This window comes from Meriones unguiculatus, chromosome 6 (genome assembly GCF_030254825.1).
Source record: "Meriones unguiculatus strain TT.TT164.6M chromosome 6, Bangor_MerUng_6.1, whole genome shotgun sequence".
NCBI classification, from domain to species: domain Eukaryota; kingdom Metazoa; phylum Chordata; class Mammalia; order Rodentia; family Muridae; genus Meriones; species Meriones unguiculatus.
The window spans coordinates 47,446,808-47,471,743 of record NC_083354.1 but is presented as its reverse complement, the minus strand read 5'-3'; the positions used below and the strand labels follow the sequence as shown (position 1 = coordinate 47,471,743).

Genomic DNA, 24,936 nt, shown 5'->3' with positions numbered 1-24,936 from the left:
GCACAAGCGTCTATGATCCCAGTGTTCCTACAGGGAAACAGGGAGTAAAGAGAACCCTCGGAAGTCCATGTAGCAGTTAGCCTGTGTGTACGGTATCAAGACAAGGGAGACCTACCTCAAACAAGGTGGAAGATGATAGCTACCCAGGGCTGTTCTCTGTGCCTCATGTATGCTGTGGTACTCACACACAGACACATTCACACACACAAACCATACATCCATAAACACAAATAAGGTGGAGAGTGACTGAGGAATATACCCGACATTGACCTCTGACCTGCATGCATGCATATGCTCGTGTGCATATATTCACATGAACAAGTCCATGCTCCCTCCCTAAATAAATACATGTTACTTCCATGCTCAAAACCCTCCTGGACTTCCCATCTCTTCTGTTATGTTTGGAGCTTCATGTAGTTCAGGTTGGCCTTAAACTTGCTTTGTAGTCGAGGATGACCCTGACTTCTTGATCTTTTGGCCCTCTGCATCCCAAGTGCAGGGATCACAAATATGTGCAATAGTTTTTAAGAATGACCACTGTCCTCCTGCCTAACCTGCCTTCTCCTGATTCCTTCGTCTGCTTCAGGTAGCTTCCTGCTGCCCCCAACACACCAAGCCGGCTCCCCCCTCCTGCTTAAACTTGAGCCACCTCTACTTCCTGCCTTACTTGATGTTGGGTCTCTGTGTCAGCGTCTCCTGTTGACAGGCCTTTCGTAACCATCCCATGGTTAAGATGGAAACTAGGATTCAGACAGTTTTCTCTTGGTATGTTTTTATAGTGGGGAGCCATCCAGTCTAGGCTTGTAGAAGAAGAGGTAATGGTAGCGAAGCCCAGATTGGTGGACCGCATCTGGCGTGTATGTCATAGATTCAATGACCTTAAGTGACAGTGGGGCTGTCAGTGACACTCAGAGACTACCAGAGGTGCTGTGTGACCTTCTGTTCCCAAGAGCTGTTAGTGTCTTAAGACAAGTACAGCGGAGCTTTAGCACCCTAAGACTGGAACAGTAGTGCATCTCAAGACTGATATGGTATACGCCTAGGCTTGTGGATGTGACTATCTGAGGTTGGTGTCCGAAGATTCTAGAAGGAGCAGTAAAGACGCTTGTATCCCATGCTTTTCTGTGTGGATAGGAGCAAGGCACTGACTTATTTTCTAAAACTGTACCATTTGTAGGCACAAAGCTGTGTGTACTTTTCAGAAAAGCACGTAAAACAGGGCTGGGAGACTGCCTAGTCTAGATAGTAACTATTTTAGACTCTGTGGGCCAGATGGTTCTGTCTCCATTGAACTCCGTTGGCAGAGCGGGAAGGCGCAGATACACATAAGAGAATGGGTGTGGATATCTTCCAGGAAAAGTCGTCTTTATAGCAACAGGAGGTGGAGAAGAACAAAGCCTCAGACTGCTGACCCTTGGAGCACAGGTAGACTGGCCGCTGCACTTTCCATGATGACTGAAATGTTCTGTATCCGTGATGTCCAATATGGCAGCCACTAGCCCAGCCATGAGTGAGAGAAACGTAGCTAGTATGGCTTACAAGCTGAATTTTTGACCCACTAAAAATAATTTTTGCATGTGCATGCTCGTATGTGTTCATGAACACATGTGCATAGGTCAGAGGGTAGTCTTGGGTGTACCATCCACCTTGTTTTTAAGCCAGGTTTTTTCCCCTGACCTGAAGATCAATGATTAGGGCTAGGCTGGAGTGTCAGCGAACCCCAGACATCCATTTGTCCCCACCTTTCCGGCACTGTGATTCTATGCATACACCAACATGATTTCTTTACGTGGTGATGCGATCAAACACCGAACCTCGCACTTTCATGGCAAGCGCTTTATTAACTGAGTTTTCTCCTTAGCCCCAGATTAAAGAAACACTAGTGGCTACTTTTTACTATTGTTGAAAAGGTAGATATAAAAGTTTCTAAAGTAGCTACCTAAAACACAAAAAGCCACAGGTTCAAAAGAACTCACCAGGCATGGATAGGTTCACCATCCACAGACACTGCCATTGTGCTGTGGGCAGCCTTTCATCTCTGGCCTTCCAGGGGCATGAGAAGGATCAGGTTCAGGGAGTGAGGAGATGGCTGGACACCACGACAAAGAATCAGGAATATGGTGGAGCCTGGCAGGAGACAGCAGATACTCTTGTTCTCCCCCTCTCAATTTGTCCTCGTGGAGTAGTTTGCCGCAGTGGCTCTAATGGGTCATCCACTTTCCTGGTTTTAGGAGCCTGCTGTGCCATGTGAACACTGGGGGAGAGCAGGAAGAGCCTGGGAGACTGCAGCAGAATGCTTTTTTTTTCTTCTCATCTAAGAAAGGTCTTGCGATATGCTTGCATCTGCCTTGGGGACATTCCATTTCCCAATAAGGCTGGTTGCTGAAAGGATGATATAATCTACAATTCAGGCCATAAGTCATCAGCCCCAGGAACTAGGCCATAGGCCACAGGCCACCAGTTCTAGAAACAGACCGTAAAATCCCTCACCCGAAAAACAGCCCGGAGATAAACACAAGAATGGGAAGATATCTTATCCCAGGACGGGCCATCTGTGCTGGGCAGCCTTTTCTCATCCTGTAGTAAAACATTCCTGGCACAGGAATGCAGCCTGCCGACCACCTGGACACAAGCCAGTCAGGAGTTGACCCTTGTAACTTGTCTGGCACCCACTAATGAGGTTTTAGACTCTCTAACCCTTGCTAGAATCCTCCTAGTTTCCTATAAAAAGGCCTGTGCATCTCTGCCTGGGGTCGGTTGTCATTTTTATATAAGTGGCCCGACCCTTGCATGCACGTTTCTTGCTTTTGTGAAATAAACACTCTTTCCAACTGCGTATGTGAGTGGTGGTCTCTGTGGGGCGCTTTTGGACTTAACAGTTGGCAGAGTCCCCAAAGGATCCTGCTCAACATTATGCTATCCACCCATCTACAGTGAGGGTCCTCCCTGAGGTGGGCTCCTCTGCTTGCTTTCCTCACTATTGGTGTTTATCGATGCATGTTCCAGCTCCCCTAGGTCTTCCTGAATAGGGAGCACATTAACCAGCCCTTAAAGCCAACCCCTGAGTAGGGAATAGACCTGAGCTCAGCCCCTGGATTCCAGCAAGTTCTCTGGTGGTAATTTCTGTTGTAGTCGATGCAGGAGTCAGATATTTTCTAGGCATCCAGCATGTCATTCCAATGGGACCCGTGGCCTACGTCTGCTGTTTCCTCAGACCTCTAAGAGGTAAAATCACTGTCATGCTCTCCTCTTGCAAGAGTGCCCCTTCCAGTAGCACGTGGGACACACTTGGCCCCTTGATGGCTCCTGACCTTGATGGAGGGCATTCCACAATCTAGTCTCCATCCAGGAAATCCAATTCTGAGTTTCAGGACATATTTTTGACACAAACCAACTTCTGGGTCTAGCTTCTTGGTTCCCACTTCCCCATTCACCATCATTAGAATTCTCCTGATGAATATTAAAAAGATGACCTCCAAGTTCTTGAGTTTTAATTAGGCTGGCCCCCAGGGAAATATGTATATCATGGGGCAAAGGGGAAGCCATGCTTGGGGAAAACAGAAGAGGGAGGAGCGGTCATCAGTGTGGATCCTTGGGAACCCTGTGGCCATGCAGCTTGGCTATAGATAGCACAGATACAGTTGTTAAGGGTGGATGTCAGTGTTAGGTCTCAGGAACCCCAGGATAAAGGGCTAACTGAGGTGCTTAATGACATATCAAAGGGGATGCTGGCCAGCTCTCGCAGCCCCACCCAGTACCTGTGGCTCCTCCCAGCATTTTTCACCCTACCCCAGATCCTGAACCTCTCCCTCCCAGGGGCTGTGCTTACACTTCTCTTCCCCACCTGATTCCTCTATAAGAACCATTTTGGCCACACTGCTCTTGCTCCCTTCCACTCTCTCCTCTCATGGTCCTGTTTAGTCAGCCTGCATGTTCAGTCTGGACCCTCCCCTCCGCCTGCTTTCTCCTGTATATCTAGAAATAAAGAAAAGAAAAATCTTTCTCCATACTTTTTTGTCCTCCTTCTCTCCTCTTTCAGTTTCTTCCTCACCCAGACCAGCAGAGGCAGTGCTCTGGCTATTCAACACAGATACTGCAGCCTACTCTGGCTATTTTGTTGTTGGTTTTAGGAATAGAGTCATTTGTCTAGTTTCTTTACTTCTGTTAGAGTGTTCCATTAGGAGGTTGAACTGGCCCATAAAATCAGCAGGGGAGGACTTAATAAGCTTTTCAGGATGTTTAATCCCATTGTGAACCCCGAGACTGGGAAGTGGACAGATCTGTTTCTAATTGTGGAATGGCTCAGTGTAGCTCACTCCTAGCACACACCTTTAATCCAAGAGCTCTCTGTAAACAGGATTAAATAATGTTAACCCTAAATCAAGAGGTGGAGCAAGAAAGCAGCTGACAGGGAGTAAACAGAAAGGAGGGGCGCTGAGTTAGAAGGCACTTAAGATGGTGAAGATGGAGAAAGGGCTTTTTCCTTCTGGAATGTGAGCTAATAGGAAAGTTCGCTGGGTGTTTCTCTGCCTCTCCGAGGTAGCAGATTTTCAACCCAGCATCTGGCTCCTGAGACTTTATGGGTAAATGACTGGGATTTTTGTATTTAAAACAAGTAAGTGTAGACACAATTTATACTCAAGGGTTTAGGTTTTGCTTTTCTCACCACTGATGAGAGCAACAAACATCTCCAAACAAACCACCAGGGTCTCTGCCCGCCTTGCCTGCAGCCTCATTCCTTTCAGATCAAAGTCTCTTCCTCCAGGCTCCATCCGTATTTAAAGGTTGAGGGACACATGTACAACCGTTTAAAATATTACGTTTATTTTTTCATCTGCGTGTTCATGTGTCACCGCGCATATGATGGTATCAGAGGACAACTGTTCTCTCCTTTCACCATGTGGGATCAAATCCAGGTCACCAGTCTTGGTGGGGGCAAGTGCCTTAACAGACTCACCAGCCCCAGGATATTTTGTTATTCAAACTTTTTTATTATTATGCGCAAATGTAAAGCTATTTAAAAGCAGACAGAATAATAACAGTAAATTTTCCACTGACTAGCTACCATGTGTGCTCTTATATAGTCCTATTTCACCTAAACCTCACCAACTTCCCCCTTTCCCATATTGTTTGGTGGTAAATTCTGGGCATCACACAATTTGGTTTTTAAGCTCCACCCTTATCCACTTTTCATGATACGTCATCAACTTCTCACCTCTAATGTTTCATTTGAAGTAAATCTCACATGTCATGTGTTTGACAATTTTTTGTTTTTAGGGATCTTCCCCCCCTTCCCCCACCACTACTCAGATGCTGTCCTATGAGGCTCTCTGTTCACTAAACAAACTTTCTGTGAGTGAATAAATTAAAACAGCTATAATGTGGACAGCATAGAAAGCACAAACTGGATTCCAGCAAAGTCAACAAAGCAAGACGGGAAAGAATATAGAGCAAAAGGATGAAATAAAGCAAAAACTAGCAAAAACAAACAAAATAGGTGAAGAGAGAGGCATACTCTCTGACATATGTTCTTGCAAAATCAGCTGGTCTTGGTGACCGAGATCTCCTTTCCAGAAAGATTGACCCCCAGAAAAAATGACTACCCATTCATTAAATAAGGCTTTTCCCCCTTTGTTTCTTGGCCACTCCCTCTTTCTTGTCTTTCATCTAATCTGTCTCTCCTCTGCTTTTCTGACTCTTTGTCTCTCATCTCTCCTCTTTCTCTCTCTCCTTTGTTGCTGTTTTCCTTTTCCATGTCTTCTGCCTTTTTCTCCCTCCTGACCCCTCCTTCCCCTCCCCCCTCACTTAACCTTTTCTTCAGAGGACCAAGACTTAGCCCAAAGCTCTTCCTAGCTCTGCTCCCTCCTGAAGCTGCTCTCCATGGCAACAGAGGCAGCCTCACAGGGCGAGGTCCAGCAACGCAGGGGAGAGAAGCCTGGCAGCGAGCAAACACTGTCTAAAGGCAACTAAACTGGCTTATTTTCTGGAAGGTTGTTTTGGTGACGGGAACAGACCCAGGGCATTTCTGGGGCGGTAAATAACTGGAGGCAATGATGGCATTTTAATGTTTTTTTTTTTTTTTCCCCTCATCTGTTGTGACATTTTTCTTTCCCTCCCCAGAGCAAAACTGCCAGGTTCGGAGGAAGAAAAGAGAGAAGGACTCATTGCCTAGATGTACACCTTGTCACCTTCCTCCCCCTCAGCAAATCTCTCCGTGTGATTTCCCTTCTGTTCTCTCCAGCCAGAGGGAAGGCAACCCAGGCAGAGTGAATCCTCCCACACTGTCCCCTAGTCTCCTGATCACCTGTAGCCTGGCAGGATATTTAATCAGCTGTGTGGGTACCACACAGCACAGTTCTTCTGGGTGTGTGTATGGAAGAGGGCCCTGGACCTTTGCTTTGCAGTGTTTTGTTTATTTCCTTCTGCCCCTGAGTGCCTGGCAAGCTGTGTAAAAACTGTTACAACTTTTACGCTAGCTACATAAATACACAGAAAGCAAGTGAGGCACGTGAAAGGAAGGCTAGGGAGAGGTCTCAATGTGCCTGCCTCATAGGCATCAGGACCTGGGCTTGGGTCCCCAGTACCCAGGTCAAAAGCTGGATATGGCAGTGCAGATTTCTAGTCCTAGTTCCTGGGAGGTGAAGACAGATGGAACCTACCAGAGCTCACAGCCCAAAGGGCATAGAGGAGGATACCTCATGCTGACTTCTGGCTTTTACACATACATGCCCCCCCCCATACCACATACACACATACTGTACACAAATATACCACACACACGGATACACACTACACACAGATGCACCTCCAAGACGTTTCACCTGCTCTTCAGTGGTGCTTTTCTTCCAGTCCCAAAGTCCTGTCTGCAAAGATAGGACCTAGCAAAGCTGTTTCGTTTCCCAGCCAAGCTGTCACAGGCCTTGGGCATCAATGAGTTCATGTCCCAGTGGGTCACACGCTTGAACTACAGCACAGCATCTTTCTTAGGAAAGAGCCTCAATCTCATATCTGAGAGTGTACAGTTGTACCCCTCTGGACTAACCCTCCCAGCCCACAGGGTCAGACAGTGCAGACAGAACTTAAGAAAACCCTGTAGAACACCACCTTACTCTCTGCTCCTGCCTGCCCTTGTCCTGACAGACTTTTGAACTGTTTTGATGTCCACCCCAGACATTCATAGAAATGGGCCCTCAGGCCCTTCTTTGTTCCTTGGCCAGGAGGGTTAGGATCTCTGCTGAAGCTCCATCTGAAGCAATACTAGCTGAACATGAGCAAAATTGTCCAGGACCCAAGGGAGGCCCAGGAAAAGCCTTTCCTAGCACTCAGTCAGGTTCATTTGGACGACTGATATTTTCACCTTGTTTTCATAATAAACCCAGCATACGATGCGCAGGCTAAGGACCCGAGGCAACCAAAAGGAAATTAATCACGCGGTTAAAAAAAAAATGTTTCACCTTGTTTCAAATCAGGCCCATTGCTTTGAGACTATGACTTTGATTTCCTTTTCTCTTGACATTCATTCAGCACTGGTTGGAATAACTCGTTACAAAAACAAAACGCCTTTCCCTGAGTGACCAGTATTTTTCTCCCAAGTAGGGGCAATGTGAAACCCACTCAATGTTTTGGCACAAAGCAGACAAAGGTACCTTTCTTATGGACAAATAGTTCTACATGAAGACACACGGCTTGGGAAGTCTACTGGGTGCCTTTTTGTGGTGACAGACAGGCACAACGATGCCGTTGGCCTTGCAGAGAAACATCTGGTCAAATTCATTCACTGGTTGAGTGTCACAGAATCTGAGGATGATGACAGCATGGTGGGGAGGGGCTGAGTAATTTCCTTCATTAAATCCTCCTGGTGGACCTTGTTGCTGCTATTTCGTGGGCACGGAATTTTGACATCTAATGCCGATGCAGTTAAGGAAGCAATGGATAAAGAGTTTGAATCCAGGTCTCACTTATCCCAAAGCCACGTCCTTCCTACCTCATGTGTGGTAGTTCAAACTGTTACCTTGACACGATCTAGAGTCACCTAGGAGACAGACCTCTGGACGTGTCGTGAGGAGGTTTCTAGATGGGGGGGGGGGGCGGTAAGCTGAGGAAAGCATGCCCTGTGACCAGCTGCAGTGACTTCCAGCCAGGATGGGCCACACTCTCAAACTGTGAGCCACGTCCACCCTCCCTTCCTCATGTTGCCTTTGTCAAGTGTTTTGTCACAGCAGTGAGAAAACTGAGATATCGCTGTTCTGAAAAGACAAACAGGCAGAGTGGTTCCTTACAGGGGAGGGAGGGAAGAAAGTGGAGGAGGGAGATCACTTGCTCACTGCCATCCTGATTCACTGCTGGATCTTAGCAGCTCAAGACCCCCATGAGCCGAGATTTTTCGGGTGAACTGATGGTTTATGTGATTCCTCCTGGCCATTGCAACCACCCACCCGGGGCCCAGCAAGGTGGAGAGCTTTGCTCAGGATTGTGAAGCCAATGAAAATAACGTCAGACCTCCAGCCTTTCCAAGATCACCTCTTTCTACATGGAGCAGTTTCCTGGGTCCTTGGTGTGTGCTGGGGCTTGGGGCTATTTATATCAAGGCTGGAGAGCCAGGATGGGAGTCTCCCGTGGGCAGAAGTCCAGCGTCTATGTCAGGTCTACAAACCAGGGCAGGGATGACACTGGCACATGTGCTTTGACAGTTAGGACATCCTGGCCTTGTAGGCTACTGCAGGGGAACAGGGGAGACGCTGGTGCTTACAGCAGCTCATTTCACAGGCAGCCAAGGGCAGAGGTTTTCCTTGGTTCGGTTTTACATTTTATTGTGGAAAGAGTTTTTTTTTTTTTTAAGCATATATATAAGTGGGAAGCAAAGCTCAGTAACCCTCGTGAGCCTATCATTGGGCTACGTCAGCAAGGTCAAGTGCAGTTCATTTATTGTTCCCAGTCCTTAATCCCATGAAGAATATATACTCCAGAAATATGTTAGTGTGTCCCTCGAGAGGACTCTCCCCAAAGACCTAATCACTACAGTACTACATGTGAAAGATCAAAAAATATTACTAAATACCTTGTTAGTTTCAAATTCCTAGATCCATCCATCCTTCTTCTCTCAAGCAATTAGGTATCTGCCTGTTTAAATCCTCATTCAAACAAGCATCAAATATAAATAAAGTCTATATACTGAAACATGTCTCTTAAATAATTTTTAATTGATGGGTGATTTTCTCTCCCCTTTCTTCCTTTTTGTCTGCACTTTACTTGCTCCAAATATATTTATAGTGTCCCGTGTTCTGGATTTAATTGAGCACGCCTCATCTAGGAGAGATTTTCTGGGGTAAAAAGGGCTGCACTTTTAATGTCTGAGTACGGTAGATTCAGAGATTGGAATCAGAGCTGGCTTTAAATCCTTGAATTACAACTAACAGCACGACTTTTAGCAAGATTTTTAGCTATTTTCCAATTTCCTAATCTATATATCACAGGCTTTGAAGATGATAGCGCATGACAGATGGCGAGTTCTGAAAAAAACTCTTAAAGGGGCAATTACGAACTAGTGTGCAATACCTCTCGTCCCCTCTTTGTCCCTCCTCTGCCCCTCCACCAAGGCTGAAAGGACCAGGGCGGTGTCTCTCAGGTCATCACCCCCAAGGCACGGTACCCCTTTTGGGCAGTCTAGGGCATTAACTGGCACAAAAAACACTCCTTCTAGGTTACTTTTTTAATATCTAAAATGCAGTCTGTGTCTTTATTTCCCTTGCGTCATATACCAGAGCACCGCCACTGGCCACACCTCCAAGGGTGTATTTGTGAAACCTGGCAGCGGTGTCCCATACCGTTAGTCCCAGCACTTGGGAGGCAGAAGCAGGAGGATCTCTATGAGTTCAAGGCCAGTCTGGACTACAGAGCGAGTTCCAGGGTAGCCGAGGCTACGCAAAGAAACCCTGTCTCCGGCGTTTGTGACGGAGACCTCACAGTCTAGCTGTATCACTGGGGGTGTGGCGTGGTGTGGTCAGACTGTCTCTTGCCACTCACTCGGGGGCTCTGTCTGTACTTTTCCCCCTCGAAAGCAGAAGCACTACCCTTCAACGCAGCTCTTTTCTGGCTTTCACACAGAACACAGCTCTTATTTGTCCTTACGCATCAGTCCTACAAGTGCTACGAACTTGGTCTGTTTTGCTATTCACAGCTTTGTCCCCAACTCCTACCTACCTCAATGTGTGCCCCGTCCCACTCCCCAACCCCGCCAGCAGGCGTCTGGTTCGCGTTGGCTGCTGCACTGAATTTTCTTAACTAACCCCTTCACCCACATCGAGCGATACCCCTAGTCAAGATGACACCAAAGGTGGCAAGCTGTCGCTATTTGTTAACGCTCTTCAGGGTTTTGCCCTGCTTGTTTCAGAAACTGGTTTCATGTTGAGCTCCTGTGTAGAATTCACGGTCTGTTTTTAATCTGTTGTTCTATATCTAGGTGATGTATAAATCTGAAAGTACAAGGTAGAAAATCTCATTTTTCATAAATCTCATATTATTTACACCTGTGCCAAGGTTTTCAAGCTTTGGCCAAGAAAAAAAAAATTTCTCCTTTCCTTTGGGAGACGATTGATTCTTTAGTAATGATCATCTTAAGGGCCGAATAAAGGGGAGGGTATAGATTTTTAAAATCATCATGGTAATAGTCACAGCCATGTATATATTATCTGCAAATTCCCTGACCACTCAATCTAGACAGGTAACCACCATTGCTGGCTATTCACCCGGACTGAAGAGACAGAGAGGAACCCCTTTGTAACCTTTGTAAACCATCAAGGCAGGAATGTGGCTAGACCCTCTCTTCCCACAGAAGCTCCAGCAGCCAGGCTCTGCTCCCCAGGACTTCCCTACATAATGGTCATTTTGTAATGGCTGTAACTGTCATTTCCAGCCCCCCGGGGGGGAGGGGATGAGTGCCCAGACCCCGCTCTATAAGAAAAATCGCATCAATCTCTGAGTTCCCCCAAGCCAAGGACTTGAAATCCCACCAATCCTCACCCTGGAAATCTCTACCCTGGAAAGCTCCACCCCCTAAGAAATCTTATACAAACCCTGCCTACTGGGGAGCAGAAGCAGGTACCCTGGATCTGTCCCTCCAAACCCTGGATTCATCCCTCCCAATAAATCACATTTATGAGATTTGCTGCCCAGTGTGACTCTCTCGTTGGAATAATCGAAGCAACAAAGAAGCGGGGCAAGTGGATCAAGCAGAGCCGGGCTGAGGCTCCTTAGCGCCTGAGCTCAGCTGGGGAGTCCCTTCCCTGGGAGCAACAACAGAAGAGGAGGGGCTCTTACATTGTAGCATGCCAGCTCAGCCTCCCTCAGGGCTCCACCTCCTCTGCTGAGGAGGCTTCCTCTCCTGGCTGTGTGGTTCCTGGGCTTCCATGTCTCAGGACACCCTTCCATCGGGACACTGTCCCACCTCAGCTGTGTGGTTTCTGGGCTCCAGAGTTCCCAGGATAACTTTCCCTCTGAGCAGGAATGCCAACAACCGTGACGTGGAGTTTGCTAGCCCAGGATCTTTGAATGTTTCCAGTCAGTCATACCAGCATAGCTGAAACAAATCCCCATTCTCTTGGTGTGTGTGTGGGTTGTCTATAAACCCTCCCTCCCATCCTGGCTATGCTGGCTTTTTTAGTGTCATTTCTCTCTTCAATTATGCAAATGAGCCAATCTAGATCCCTTCTTCCCACATGGGGAATGTTTCCCCAACCCACAGCTTGAGCCCTTCTCGGGCTGTCTTCTGACTCAGAACTCAGCTTTCCAAACCGCCTTTATTTTTGACAGTTATCCTGTATATCCTACTGGCTTGTGATTTAGCGTGTCCCCCAGACTGCTTTTTGGTTCTCTCTGGAGTCCTTCACACTAAACCAAATATGTCTATCCCAGCAGGCCTGATTCTCCCCCCAGGGACCTTGCCAGCTGGGTCCTGTAGGGACAGGAGGAAGATGCTGATTCCGGCTCATCGTCCAGATGTTTCAGAGGTGCTGGTAAGCATAGGGCTTGGCTACACTGCTATCCAGAAAGAAGAGATGCTCACACATAAGAAGAACTCTCTTTCCTGCCTCCACCACTCATCCTGTGGTGGCAAGGGCCTCTGTTTCTAAGTGGCAGGCGTCTTTAGTTAAGAACTGGGTATTGTGATGGCACTTAGAGTTCAGCATTTTCACTGGTATGGAAGTCAACCTAGGGCCATAGTGCTCTCAGTGACAGTCCTAAAGGTGGATGGAGGCTCTTGAGCATGTACCTTTATCACTGGCACACATTTATTCTTAAACAGAGACTTTGAAAGTCTCCTTAATGTCCATCATAATTAAGCTCTGATAAATAGGGAGGGAGACTCGTGTGTGCGTGTTTCTTATTATTTTTCTTGCCTTGTGTGATTCCTGGAATGCCCAGTAACATAGTAAAACAGATGGAGATCAATGGATAATTGCTAGCAGTGCTTGTCTTGGTATTTGCTTCCCCTCCCCCTTTATATAGGAAAAGCTTGATGTGGTCCCTGGATTCTCACAGCAGGGAGACCTGCTTTGGGGACGTGTGCTGACCAGAGCTGCAGAGTATGTGTGTCTACACAGATGAGAGATACCACTATCTGTCCTGTTTCATTTCATGTTGTTTTTTTAAACAGATGTTCATCTCTTCAAAATTTTAAGTTATAAAATTGGTCTCTTTTCTGCTTCCTGGCTCTTATTTCAGAGATCCCCTACAACCCCCTTTGGCTACAGCTGTAGGAGCGGTTGAGCTTGGTGCAACCAGCATGAGGGTGAGACTTCTTGGGGATACTGTGAGCCTGGAAGAGGCAGGAAGGGAGAAGGTTGTGTGACTCATGCTCCCATCTGGACTGGCTCATCAAATCTGTTTCTGGTAGTCACCAGTGGTTCAAGTGTGCCTTCAAAATGAAGATACCCAAGTTTTTGCTTGTTTGTTTTCCAAGGACAGAGTTTAGCTCAGTTTTACTCCATATGTTTAAACTGCAGTCCCAGGGGATTTCTCTACCTCAGAACCATTCCTCACGATGAAAAGACTGGAAGGAGGCAGGACCCTCCCCAGGGACATGAAACAAGACTTTAAGGTTTTGAGCTGTTTTTCTGTGATGTAGATCACCCATCAACTACTATGTCAGCAAGGTAACTCAATGGACTGCTGGCTTCTACCCTCATCCATCAAACAAGACATTAATCTCCACTTCCATCTTCTTCAGCAGGATAAGTCAGGAAAGTACTAACAACCCAGGAAGGACTTCCTGTGTGCCAGGTGTTATTATAAGCACTTGGTCACTTGTCATTTAGTTCCCACAACCTAAGAACTGGATTCCATCGTTTCCATTTGACAGTGGGGAAACTGAGGTACAGCAAGGTTAAATGACTTCAAGATTATACAGCAAGTATATCATGGTGCAAAGTGTCTCCTTGAGTGGGAGCTAAGGCAATCCAAGTGGTTTCTGTCATAATTATTCCCCTCATAGCTCTGTCTCTCTATCCCAATAGCCATGGGCTTTGGTGTTAGGCTAAGACATTTCTAAAGAAGACATTGCTATACAAGCAATAAACTGAATGTGTGTCCTTGCTCTGAAGATGTTTGAGCACACCCATCCATCCACATACCCCCCACGATGGACTTCATGCTAGAAGGCGTGAGCAGACACCTCTCAGCCACTGACCTCAGTGACGAGGCGAAGAAATAACATAGCCTGTTATTTGGCGCAGCTGTCTGGTTACCTTGGTGAGAATGGAGACTATTTGTTCAGAGGCAAAAGTGACTGAGAATGAGGGATCCCGATGAAGACAGGCCGTTTGCCCACCGTTTCCCAAAGTACACACGTACTTAGAAAAGCATTAGAGTGAGAACTGGGAAGGGCCTAGAATTTTCATTCTATCACTGAGATCATCCCGATAATTGTAGAGTGTTTTTGAAGGCCAGTTACCGTCCCATTTGGCTGTGCCTCCAATTAGCATTTCCATAATTTAGCCACAAAGCTGTCATTCTCTATTAACTGGGCGGGAGCTGGAACACATTTTGGATTTGTCATCCTTATTTTCCTCAGTGATTAAACATAGTATATTTTCCCAAGTATTACCCTTTTCAATAAAGTCTTAGCCATTTCTTTTGAGCAGCTCATTTATCTCGATAGGATGACAGAGGGGGGGTGGGGGGAAACAACCTAAAGCCTTAAGCATTCCTTCAGGAGCATAGCCCCATCCATTTATGCATGAACAGGGATGACAGGAATCAAATCAGGGAAGCCTTCAACTGCAGATATTAATAGAACGGCGGAAAGGAGTTAATCTTCTATTAGATTACAGTGGATAGGGAAACTGTCATCCAGTTGGTAGCAGCTTTCTCTAATGCTAATCATCCATGCAGTAGGGAAGAGGCTTAAATACACATTAGAAAGGTCTGCAGCCTTTAATGCCATTATAAACGCTGCCTTCACAGGGGGCAGCTAGTACTTGTGCTGTGAGCAGAGACGCAGCTCCACAGGGTCACGGAAAAATCTAAACACCTCTGTCCACCAAGAAAGCCAACTATTTACTAATGACAAGTGGGACTAGTGCTGGTGATATCGAGGAGAAATGAGATGGCACAAGGGACAGATGGATGTCATGTGTCTGAAGAGGACGCACCATCCCTTATGTGGCATACGATTCAGGAAGCACCAACGTGGACAGAGTCGAGAGGAAATGCAGGACAAAGAAAAAACAAAGAACATTTTCATGTAATTATTTTTAAAGCTAAATGTTGAATGCAATTTTCTAAATATACTTTGAAGATTTTAGACCTGTCAATTTTACAAAAGGCAGAGAGGGGCTAAAAAGTGTTGCAGATGAAGATTCAGGCCAACTAAGCGAATTACGTGACCTTGAGCCTGCTCAGGAGGGGAAGGAACCTTAAGGTGCATTCTACTTGCTAAATCTGGGATATGGAAAAAGGATTAGACAAAAAGCATCTCGACAAAGTTAGATCTAGTGACACTGGTAGGTCACTGTGTTTACATAATGGAATGACTTCTTATGAAATGCATATTCAAGTATTTGAAGGCAAAAGGCACGAGAGGCAAAAGGTGGAATTCATTCTCCAATAATTAAATGTTAACACACCACAAATATCAATGTGGGTAGGGTAAATGCTGCATGATTCTACCTACATGAGGGGTTTAAAATATCAAGAATCGTAGAATTGGAGAGATTAGTGTTTTCCAGGGGCCTGGGGGAGGGGAGGATGGGAGTTGCTCTGTGTCTCTGTTATACCTACAATACGGAAATTTTGATGGTTTGTAATTTATACTTTAAAGGTGTTATTTACAAGGTCAATATAAGTTGGTTTAGAAGGAAAGTGCAACAGATGTCTGCAGGTCATTGTGTGATGGTGGCTGACGGTCTGGTTAACTGGCTGCTCTGGAATGAGATAGTTGCAGCCCGTTTGTGGCATGTGTGGAAGGGCGATGAAGTAGTCACTGCATAAACTATTTTTATAAACTAGGCATTTTTCTGGCCCCTTTTCTCTCACTGCCATCATGGTTAGTCACTCTGGCAAACGATAACTGGTTTAATATTCCCATTTTCCAGATTTGGGCTCAGAAAAGTTGTTGGCGTGGCTGTCACGGCTCTGGGAAGAGCCAGATCTCATACTGTGAGCCCTTCTGGAGATGGTAGCTTCCACATGGCTATGTTGGGTTATGTAATATGAAGCTGTCAGAAAGCCCCGTGGCACTTACGGTTATGAAGTTACACAATCAGAAAACAGTGTTCCAATTTCTTGCCTCAGCAAGAAGATGATTGTGGCTACACTACCGTCAAACCGTTCTTTGTTCATTCTAACATATAAAAGCACAACAAAACACTATGTTAAAATAGAATTGATTCAATATTGCATATGAAATCAGAAAGTGGATTGCTACATGATTTCTTCGTCAATGATGATTTCTTCATCAATCCAATGACTGGGTTAGTCATTTACCGGTAATCATTTTAAGGGTGGGTGTGTATTTTATGCCTAAGACGGGATTTCACACTAAGATTATAAATGTGTTAAGAATGCACAGTAGGTAATACCTGCTTCCTCTGGAAGCCTGGAGCCTAAGTTGCTTGATTTTAGGACATTTAGAAGTTACTTTTAGAGGGCAAGGACTTGACGTATGATTCAGTTCTGCATATTTTCTGCCCTCGGTGAAATGCTTAGGGAGGTACCAGCAAAACATTGTTTGTGGAAGTCTTCCATCAGATTTATTGTCCATGGGATGTGTCACCGTTATGAAACACTCCCTCACGGAGGTCCAAAACCTGCCCACTTGCCTCTTCTGAACAGATGGCTCTTCCCTGCTGGAACCCTGACTGGCAATGCTGCTGTATGGCAGAGGGTGCTGCATGAGAAGAAAGGAGAAGGGGGAATGTTTGGGGAGGGTTTGGAAAAGGAAGCAGACGAGATGGTAATGGATAATGGGGTGCGTGTGAATAGAATAAAAACATAGTATGTACATGCATGAAAATGTCTTAATGATTACATAGATATATCTAACTTATACTAATAAACTCTAAATACTGTGGTTATCATTATAATATATGAGATGGGATTTGGACAATTCAAAATTGTATATGAACACACACAGTGATTATTCTAGCACTCTGGCCTTGAAGAATACCCATATAAACCCAGAGGTAACTGTTATGTAAAGACTCCCCATAGAAGAGCTTCATTCTAAAATACTCCTAGCTCTGACTGTATTTCCTGGACCATTTTAGCAAAACTTGGCAAGAGACAGCTAATAGCCAGGCAGGGGAGATGAGGTCCATGGCTCTGTCTACATTGCTTCAGACCCGAGAGGTTCACCAAGGAGGGAAATGAGGGGTGCTTGAGGCTTGCTACCTCTCGTGCTGGAAGGCAAACGTGGCGCTGATGTGGAGTACACTGGATACCCACACAACCCAGAGGCGAAGGCCACATCAAGACTGGAGGGACATAGTAAGTGTAGATCAGAAAATTGAGGTTTCTAACTTGTGGTTTGGGGAGTCTCTCCAGGCTTCTAAGGACGCGAATTCAGTGTGTAGTCTATGTGCAGTCCTGTTCTTGCGGTCCCCACCAACACGTCGCTTTGGGTTTTAGTGAGATGAGCACGCTGGTGTCTGAAATCACACACTAGGGCGTCAGACAGGGAAAGTGGCGAGTTCTCGAGTCCGTTCCAGGTAAGGCCAGGGTGTTTTGGGTTGTCTTTCCCCTTTCCCAGCCACCTCCCAGCTGAGAGCACAGAGACTGGAGACACAGTGATTTTTTTTTTGGTGGGGGGGTTGGGGAGGGTCATCTGTCACATCAGATGCAGAGGGAGAGAAGGTTCTCCTTCCTTGGGGATGGTTGGCCTCACAGGCTACTTTCTGAGTAGCCCTTCCTGCTACAGGCAAATGAAGACAGCAAAGGACCACATGGGAGAACAGATAGGGCAGCTCCTACCACATGGTTCTGCCTGGCACGTGTTTCTGCCAGGCTCCGAACATCAGGCTTGTGGCAGGCATCACAGGCAATGAAACTGACGAAGTTACTAGCTGCTCGGGCTTGCAGAGACTATGAAATCGAGGATGCTCAATTACTGTCTTCTTTTACAATCCCTTCCAAACCATCAACGCTCATCTCCTAAATGGCCATTGTTAAGAATCCCCCAAAGTAATTATTAAAACGAGAGCCAGCCAGTGCTTGTAAACCATCTTACAAATACAAAGGAAGGTTCTGTAAATGTTTATTCTCATTAACAGACTAATTAGCCAGTGGCTCGGTGCAGCGTTCGCACACAATGGTTTCTGGGTGATGCTCACTGTGCATGACAGGAAACAGCACGGAAACAGCATGGTGCGTTGGGTGCGCTGCTCCCGAATCCGGGATGCCTGGGAGGTGAGCCGGGGAAAATGCATTTCTACTTTTCCAAACAGAGACAACAAAAAGGACCAGTTGGGAGTCCTGCGCTGCACGGGCTCATTTTTTTTTTTTTTTTTTCAAGTCTGTGCTTCGTGGACTGCATGCTGGCTATGATAGAAAGTGCTTCCATGTTCTTTAGGTCCTGAGAATAAATCTTGAAAGACGATGGCTCTTTGAGGTGAGGCACCTGGACTGGTGTCAGGACACACTGTATAGGCTTGCTTTCCATGTGCCTTGCTTCAAAGGGACAAGAAAAGGGACATTCTTCTAAGGCTGCCCCTTAAGGCTGCCACGTGCTTAGTAAAAGCCCCTGAAACACAGGCGTCTCCAAGATGACGGTTTTGCTTGTGGGTACGGCAGTCTGTATTGTGTAGTATCTTGTGCTCTGGCATCTAGGGCTCCTGGGTGGGCTGTTCTTCCCAGCAATTGTGACTGTGAGCACAGACTCAGCATCTGAACTAATCAATCCTCAGTTCATACTCTAGATGAGAGCCTTTTCTCAGCTTCTGTAGCGTGGGTCACTATTCCTCAACCCCTGCAATTACTCCACAACCAAGCACCGGTAGCTTAGACCATCTTTACCGCTTAGAGCCCACTAATGTTTTCAGAATGCCCTTCTCCCTGATTTATGTGGCTTCCCCATTCCCTCCTAGGAAAACCTCAGCAAAAGCTCTGACATGCACTTTCTCCTGAACAACCCTGGTGATTCCCAAGTGGCCTGTGGCCTCCCCTGCTTCTAGAGATCTGTATGATTTCATTCCTTCATGACAGGCAGTTCCTTGTCTGCATGTCCTATGTATCACACATAATTAAAACATGTCAGGCATGTTTTTCAAAAATGGGCCAGCAGACAGGACTAATGGTGCGATGGTGATTCTTTCTGAACACGTGCCAATTGCCTTCTTTGTAAACTCCATTGTGCCAGGCCTAGCTAAATACAGATAGCCAATCCTATCAACTATACTGCAAGTAGGCCCGAGATACTCATCTTTGCTTCAGACTTTATTAATTTAGGTATTTATTACACATTTTAAAAATGTGTATAGACTCAGGATTGGCTAGTTCGGGTACTAGCTGTATGCTCATAAGACAAGATTGTCCTAGGAAAGAGTCAGCTGACCCTGGGAAGGGCAAATCCTACCTGCTTTCCAAAATCACATATTTTTTTTTTAGTGTGAATGAGGGGTGGGGAGGGTAACGTGTATGAAGGCCAAGGAACAACCTTGGGTGTCATCCTCAAAAACACCACTTCCTCCTTTGAAACGGGAGTCTCTCTCGGCCCGGAGCTTGCTAAGTAGGATGGACTGGTTGTCCAGTAGGTCTTAGAGGTCCTCCTGTCTCTACCCCTCCAGCAGTGAATGTCAGGTGCCTGCCCTTCCACCTGGCAGTTTATGTGGGTTCTGGAGGTCGACTCGGGTCCTCGTGCTTACAAGGTGTGTCCCTGAAAGACTGCACTCTCCAGCCAGTCCCGCCGGAACAGTTTTTGAGGATTCCAATGACTTCCTAAATGATCCAGTGAGCTAATGGACAAGCGAAAGTGCAGACCAGAGAGGTGCATTGCTCCCAAGTGAACCCTTGCTAAACCCCATCAATGCCTCACTGCAGTTTCCCTGACCGTGGCGGAGGAGAAGCGTGTATCCCTGTCTCTTCTCACTGTGACATTGCACCTTCTTGCCTTTGGTTTTCAGAGTCATCGCTGCCGTGCGGCGGGAAGACTTTTAATAAAACCTGCTAATGGAACCTGATAATGACATATGCAATTAGGGAAGATGGGGAACAGATGTATAATGAGGGAGATCTCGGACAGGGACAGCCACCAGAAAAGTGTGTATTGGGCTGAAGAGGTATGTTGGCCTGGCTCTCCCGAATGAGAGCTGTCTTCAGTTTTAGATACTATGCTCTCATCCTGGGCTAGGAGGAACAGTGGACCTAGGTAAGAAGTGAGAAAGAAAGAAAAAAAAATGCTGCGTGAGCCACTAAGACCTCCGGTCTTGGCACAATCCCCCACCCCACTCCCTAAATGCCCATAAGCAGCATTTGGCTGATGCTGTCATGAGCCAAGAGAGAAGAGGCATCATGTCTGTAAGCTTCTCAATTGGGGTGGCTGACCCTGAGACAGGTCTCTGGGTATATCTTCAAGGGGTTGTCTAGATTAGGCTAGCTGAGGAGGGAAGACCACCCAGACCACTGGACTGACTAGAAGGAGAAAATGAGGGAATGGACTGCTGCCTGACTAGCTGTGGTGTGGGCAGCGGCCTCAAGCCCCTGCCCTTCTTGACTTCTCCAGTATGGCAGACTGTACCCTGAAACTGAGATGAAGCAAATCCTCTCTTCTTTGAGCTCGTTTGGGATTTTTATTGCAGCAGTTGGAAACCTCAGGACCAACTGTCCCAGAAGGAAACTGTATAGCTCAGGACAATTCCCTTAGGCCTTGCCAATACTGCCAGCCAACAGCTCTCCAAAGGCACTCTGGAAAGTAGGTCTTGACCTCCAAATCAACTGCCAACAGACTGTCAATACTCAGGCTAAGAGAGAAAGGTTAAGAAGAGTCATTTTGTTTTCATGTCTACCTGAAAGACATATAAAAGTATATGATTTTGTTGTTTTGTTTAGTTAGTGGCTTTATGGCTATCAGGCGAGCCAGGGGGTACTAGCTAAGCTCTGGGAGGTGTGGCCATTAGCCTAAAATCTCCACTATACCTGGAGAGCTGTCATCTACCCTTATTGTTTCTTGGGCACACTGGCTAGGGACCAAACACCAAGACCCTCATGAGAAACGTCCTTCTTACACTTTCGGGTTTTCCAGGGGGAATTCACAAGGACTGCCACCCCCTTCTATGAGCTGAAAATAGGGAGGAGGGTCGGCAGTTCTATGGGAAATGTAAACAAGCCAAATGAACGTGAGTGTCTCATGTACAAGACAACCTTTGTGATTATACTTGAGAAAACTTTGTAAGCAGCCAGAATAACAAAAAGCAGAAAGCTACTTAAGTAACATAGCCAGGGGATGGGGTACATGTAGTAAGTAATTTCAGTGAAGAAAGGGGGGGGGGATCAAAGCCAGCATGAACCCTTGCCCATCATCAAGCCTGCTTTCCTTTCTTCCTCTGTTTTGATGTCTCCGCTGTCTTACCAGGGGACTGGGTCATCCCTAGGATAAAGCACTGTGGATCCAGTGGTCTGTGCCCTCTTGTGGTCTCTCTCCTTGCCCTTCCACCTCACCCACTTTCTTTGTAGACTTCATCATCATTACGAAGAACACACAGAGAAGAGGGGCTGAAGAGATGGCTCAGTTGTTAAGAACACTGGCTACTTTTCCTGAGGAGCCGGGCTTGTTTCCCAGCACTCACATGCTGGCTCACGACCATCTGTAACTCCGGTTCAGGGGACCCCCGTCCCTCTTTGGCTTCCATGGGTGCTACACTATATACGGTGCACAGACATACATGCAGGTAAAACACCTATATTACAATAAAGAGAGAGAGAGAGAGAGAGAGAGAGAGAGAGAGAGAGGGAACAATCCATAGAGTGACCAACCAGTGGCCCTCACAAGCCTCTTGCTGGGAGGACTGGGTCTGAGTCTCCCAGGGGATTCTGACGAAGTCTCTGAAGTGGGGACTGGGACTTTGGCATTTCATATAGTGAAACGTATACATTTGAATTACGTATCAGCAGATTATTTTTGCCTTTGTGATGGCCATTCTTGGTTGTCAACTTGACTACACCTGGAATTAACCCAAGCAGCTGGGCACACCTGTAGGTGACTTTTAGTTAACTGGATCATCTGAAGTAGGAAGAACCAACCCTTCTGTCCCCCCTAAATCTGGCCCCCACCTTCTGGTGGCAGCTGTTATAAAAGAGATGGAAGAAAAGAAGCTTTCGCTCTTCTGCTTGCCCTCATTCTTGCTGGCCAGTCCATTCCTGCACTGGCATCGGCGCCTACTTCTTTGGGATTCCAATGTATATGAAGACCAGCCTGTGAACATCTGCATTCTTGTCTGCTGATTCCTTCAGTAGACAGCCATTGTTGGATTAGCGGGACCACAGCCTGTGAACCATTCTAGTAAGTCCTCTTTTTAACTATATAGATTTATTCTATCAGTTCTGTTCCTCCAGAGAACGCTGACTAATGCAGCTTTTTACCTCTCTGCCACTAGCTATTTTCTTCTCTTCCTTTACCAAAATCCATCTTCATTTATTCTCTCACAATTTCTGTCCCTTTCTTTAACTACAAAAATGAAAACCTCTGTCAAATGAAGGGAATCTGGCAATCTCATGTCGCTAATAAACATGCTGGCACTGTTCCAGTGTGATCCCGTAACTGACATCTGTCTCAGTCAGAGGGAAGTATGTCTGAGCCACACACATCTGTCCTGGAAACCACAGTGGGGAAGCAGATGAAACACCCTAAATTAAATTCCAGTGAGCTGCAAGTCTAATGAGCATTATTAGCAGATGTGCACACATTTAAGAAAAAGCTGCTGATGGCCTGATATGGTTCTGACCTCCTTCGGTGATGGAGAAGGCCTAAGAAATTAAGCCACTATGCGGACCTTCTGTCTTGGTCAGATATCAATCAGAGGGGCAGCTGATGTCCTGAGGGGACGGGCCATTATCCTCAGGGGCTCATCCTCAACATCCTTCCCTGGGAAGAGGAGGTTGGCACTTACGTTTGATGCCTCTGAGTCACTCAGACACACTCTGCATTTAGCTCCTGTTGCCATAGTCATCCTGGACACACCCACCCTCCTGGGTTGCTTCCTTTGTACTCTCAGCTTAGCTGGCCACCAATGGCTCTAAGTCACCCACTGTCCTACCCTACCAGCTCTTGGACCATGGTTTGCCTTGGTAGCCATGCACCTTGTTTAAACCTATAACCTGTTCTTTTCCCATGAGGACTGGACAAACACAAGGCTCAATGAAAACATCAGGTTATTTTTTTCACTAGTTTTCTTTTCTGGCAGCATAGCAACCTGGTATTAATATCTTAATATTTACATAATACTTCCCGGTGAGCCCAGCTACTTGGTATCATACATTCTGGAAACACACACACAGAAATATGATTCCTTTATGCACAAATGTAATTCCTTGTGAGGGTTCTAAGCACCCTGCCGCCTGTGTATAATTCCTACCTAAATGATGCAATGCTTATTTTACATTTAATGAACTCAACGAAGCAAGGGCTTTGGGGCCAGATAATCTGTGATTTAAATCCTGACCCAACTGCTTTGCTAGCTTTAAAGTATTTTTTATTACTATACCTTAGTTTGTTTTTAAAATTCTAACATTCTTTTTGAAATGTAAAACAGTAACTACGAGAAAATTTTTTTTTTTTTAAAAAGGAATTTTGTTAACGTTTGAAACAAAAATCAAATGTAGATTAACGCATCATTCTTGCTAGGAAAGGCAAGAATGACGAGACATGAGAATGTGAGGTAAGGACCGACTTGGACAAGAGTCCTTCGCAGTCTTTTAGTTCCAAGTCTGGGTCTTTCATTTTACTGCAGGGGATTCTGCTGTGCGCAGTCCAGTACCCTGACTTCTGTTGACTCTATGGGAGCCGTGGGGAGCCCACCCCATGTGGCTTTACTCTCAGCTGCAGAGCTGGTGCTGCTTCACCCTACCGTGACGGCTGGTCTATATCGGCTCTGTCCTAGGCAGTGGATGAGGCGAGGTGTATGTAATCCAGCTGCCTGGCAGCCCGTGGTGGCCCCGTTTCTCTCCATGGGTGCAGGGGGAACCTCTAAATGTCCCGGAGGCAAGGCTTGGCTATGCTAGAGAATGTTTTGGGGGCAAACCACAGCTCAGTCTGCCTTCCATCTGAAAAGGGCGTGAGGGGAATTTTCTAGAAAATGGGAATACCAATGGGCATGGTGGTTCATTAAAGGCTTTTGGGATGACTTTGTTTTGTGCTCACTACTTTCCAGGTTGACAGAAGAGTTATCGCTATTTCTTGTGTACACGTAAGGAAACCAGGAGCCAAGCAGCTATCTAACTGGCCCACGGTCACATGACGGGACGTGGTGCTAGGGCCTGGACCAGACACTGCTCAGGCGCATCCATCTACAGCTCTGTTGCTCTCCTCCCTCATGACTGATTCTGGGCACAGGCTCAAGGCCATCAGACTCTAAGTTATCAAGGGCTGCTGCTGACAACCAGTGTGACAGATACACATTAGCTAAGCAGAACCCTTCTCCCCAACTCCCTCTCCATATCCCCTTCTCCTGCAGCCCAAGAATCGGGTGTAGCCTGATTAAAAGTACAGACTACGGACAACTCATCAACCCAAACTAGCTTGGTCATGAATCAGCCATCTTTGTTAAAGGCAGTGGGCTCCCTGACCATGTCCAGAAAGTCACTGTCTCTGTGGTAGCCATTTAACAGACTAAAGCAATAAGTTTTGATTAGTCTCTATCAATGTATCAGAAGTTTACAAAACAAGGAAAATAATAAAACTACATCGCCCTGTTACTTGGGGATGCAAGTGATCCTATCCCTTCTACAGGTAACAGAATTATCACAGGAAAGCAAACTCCCATAGCCACAAACAATCTCCACAGTGGTATTTAAATTAAATTGCCTGGAAATAATCATATTTGAAGGAAGTAGAAAAAAACATCCTGAGGTAAGTCATCACTGGGGCAATGGCTGGGACAAACAGCCATGTGGTTTTGTGTCTTACAATCTTCCTTGGCTTCAATTTGCTAATACATATATATTTTAAAAAGCAAAGTAACTAATACAGAAATGGCTCAGTTTTTATCATGATATTCCTATGAGACATTGAAAAAAAAAATCTTAGAGTACTGTCGCCATCCACCCCAAACAACTCTAAGGAAGATTTTTATTGGACAATAAAGCTTTCTTCCTTATGTTCAATACTATTGTTTTCTTTTTTTTCTGTCAGAAGATACTATTTGTATAAAGAGGAGAAATACAAATACTTATTATCCAATGAAGCAATTCTAGTAAATTAAATTCATTCAATACACATCACATAAGGCACAG

At 46.0% G+C, this 24,936-nt stretch overlaps 1 protein-coding gene across 10 annotated transcripts in view; it reads right to left on the bottom strand.

The window, feature by feature from the left end:
* The window catches only part of Tmem108 (transmembrane protein 108), a 265,163-nt gene that overhangs the window by 43,842 nt on the left and 196,385 nt on the right, over window positions 1–24,936 (bottom strand). The window contains exon 1 of one of the 10 annotated variants that reach the window (XM_060385404.1): window positions 2,873–2,927. The exons of 8 other annotated variants lie outside the window; for them this stretch is intronic. In XM_060385404.1, coding sequence (XP_060241387.1) covers window positions 2,873–2,912 — 40 coding nt within the window. In that variant the 5' untranslated portion in view covers window positions 2,913–2,927. Of the gene's footprint in view, window positions 1–2,872; window positions 2,928–24,936 lie in introns of those variants that run through there. One more of the 10 variants, XM_060385399.1, reaches the window with a different exon arrangement.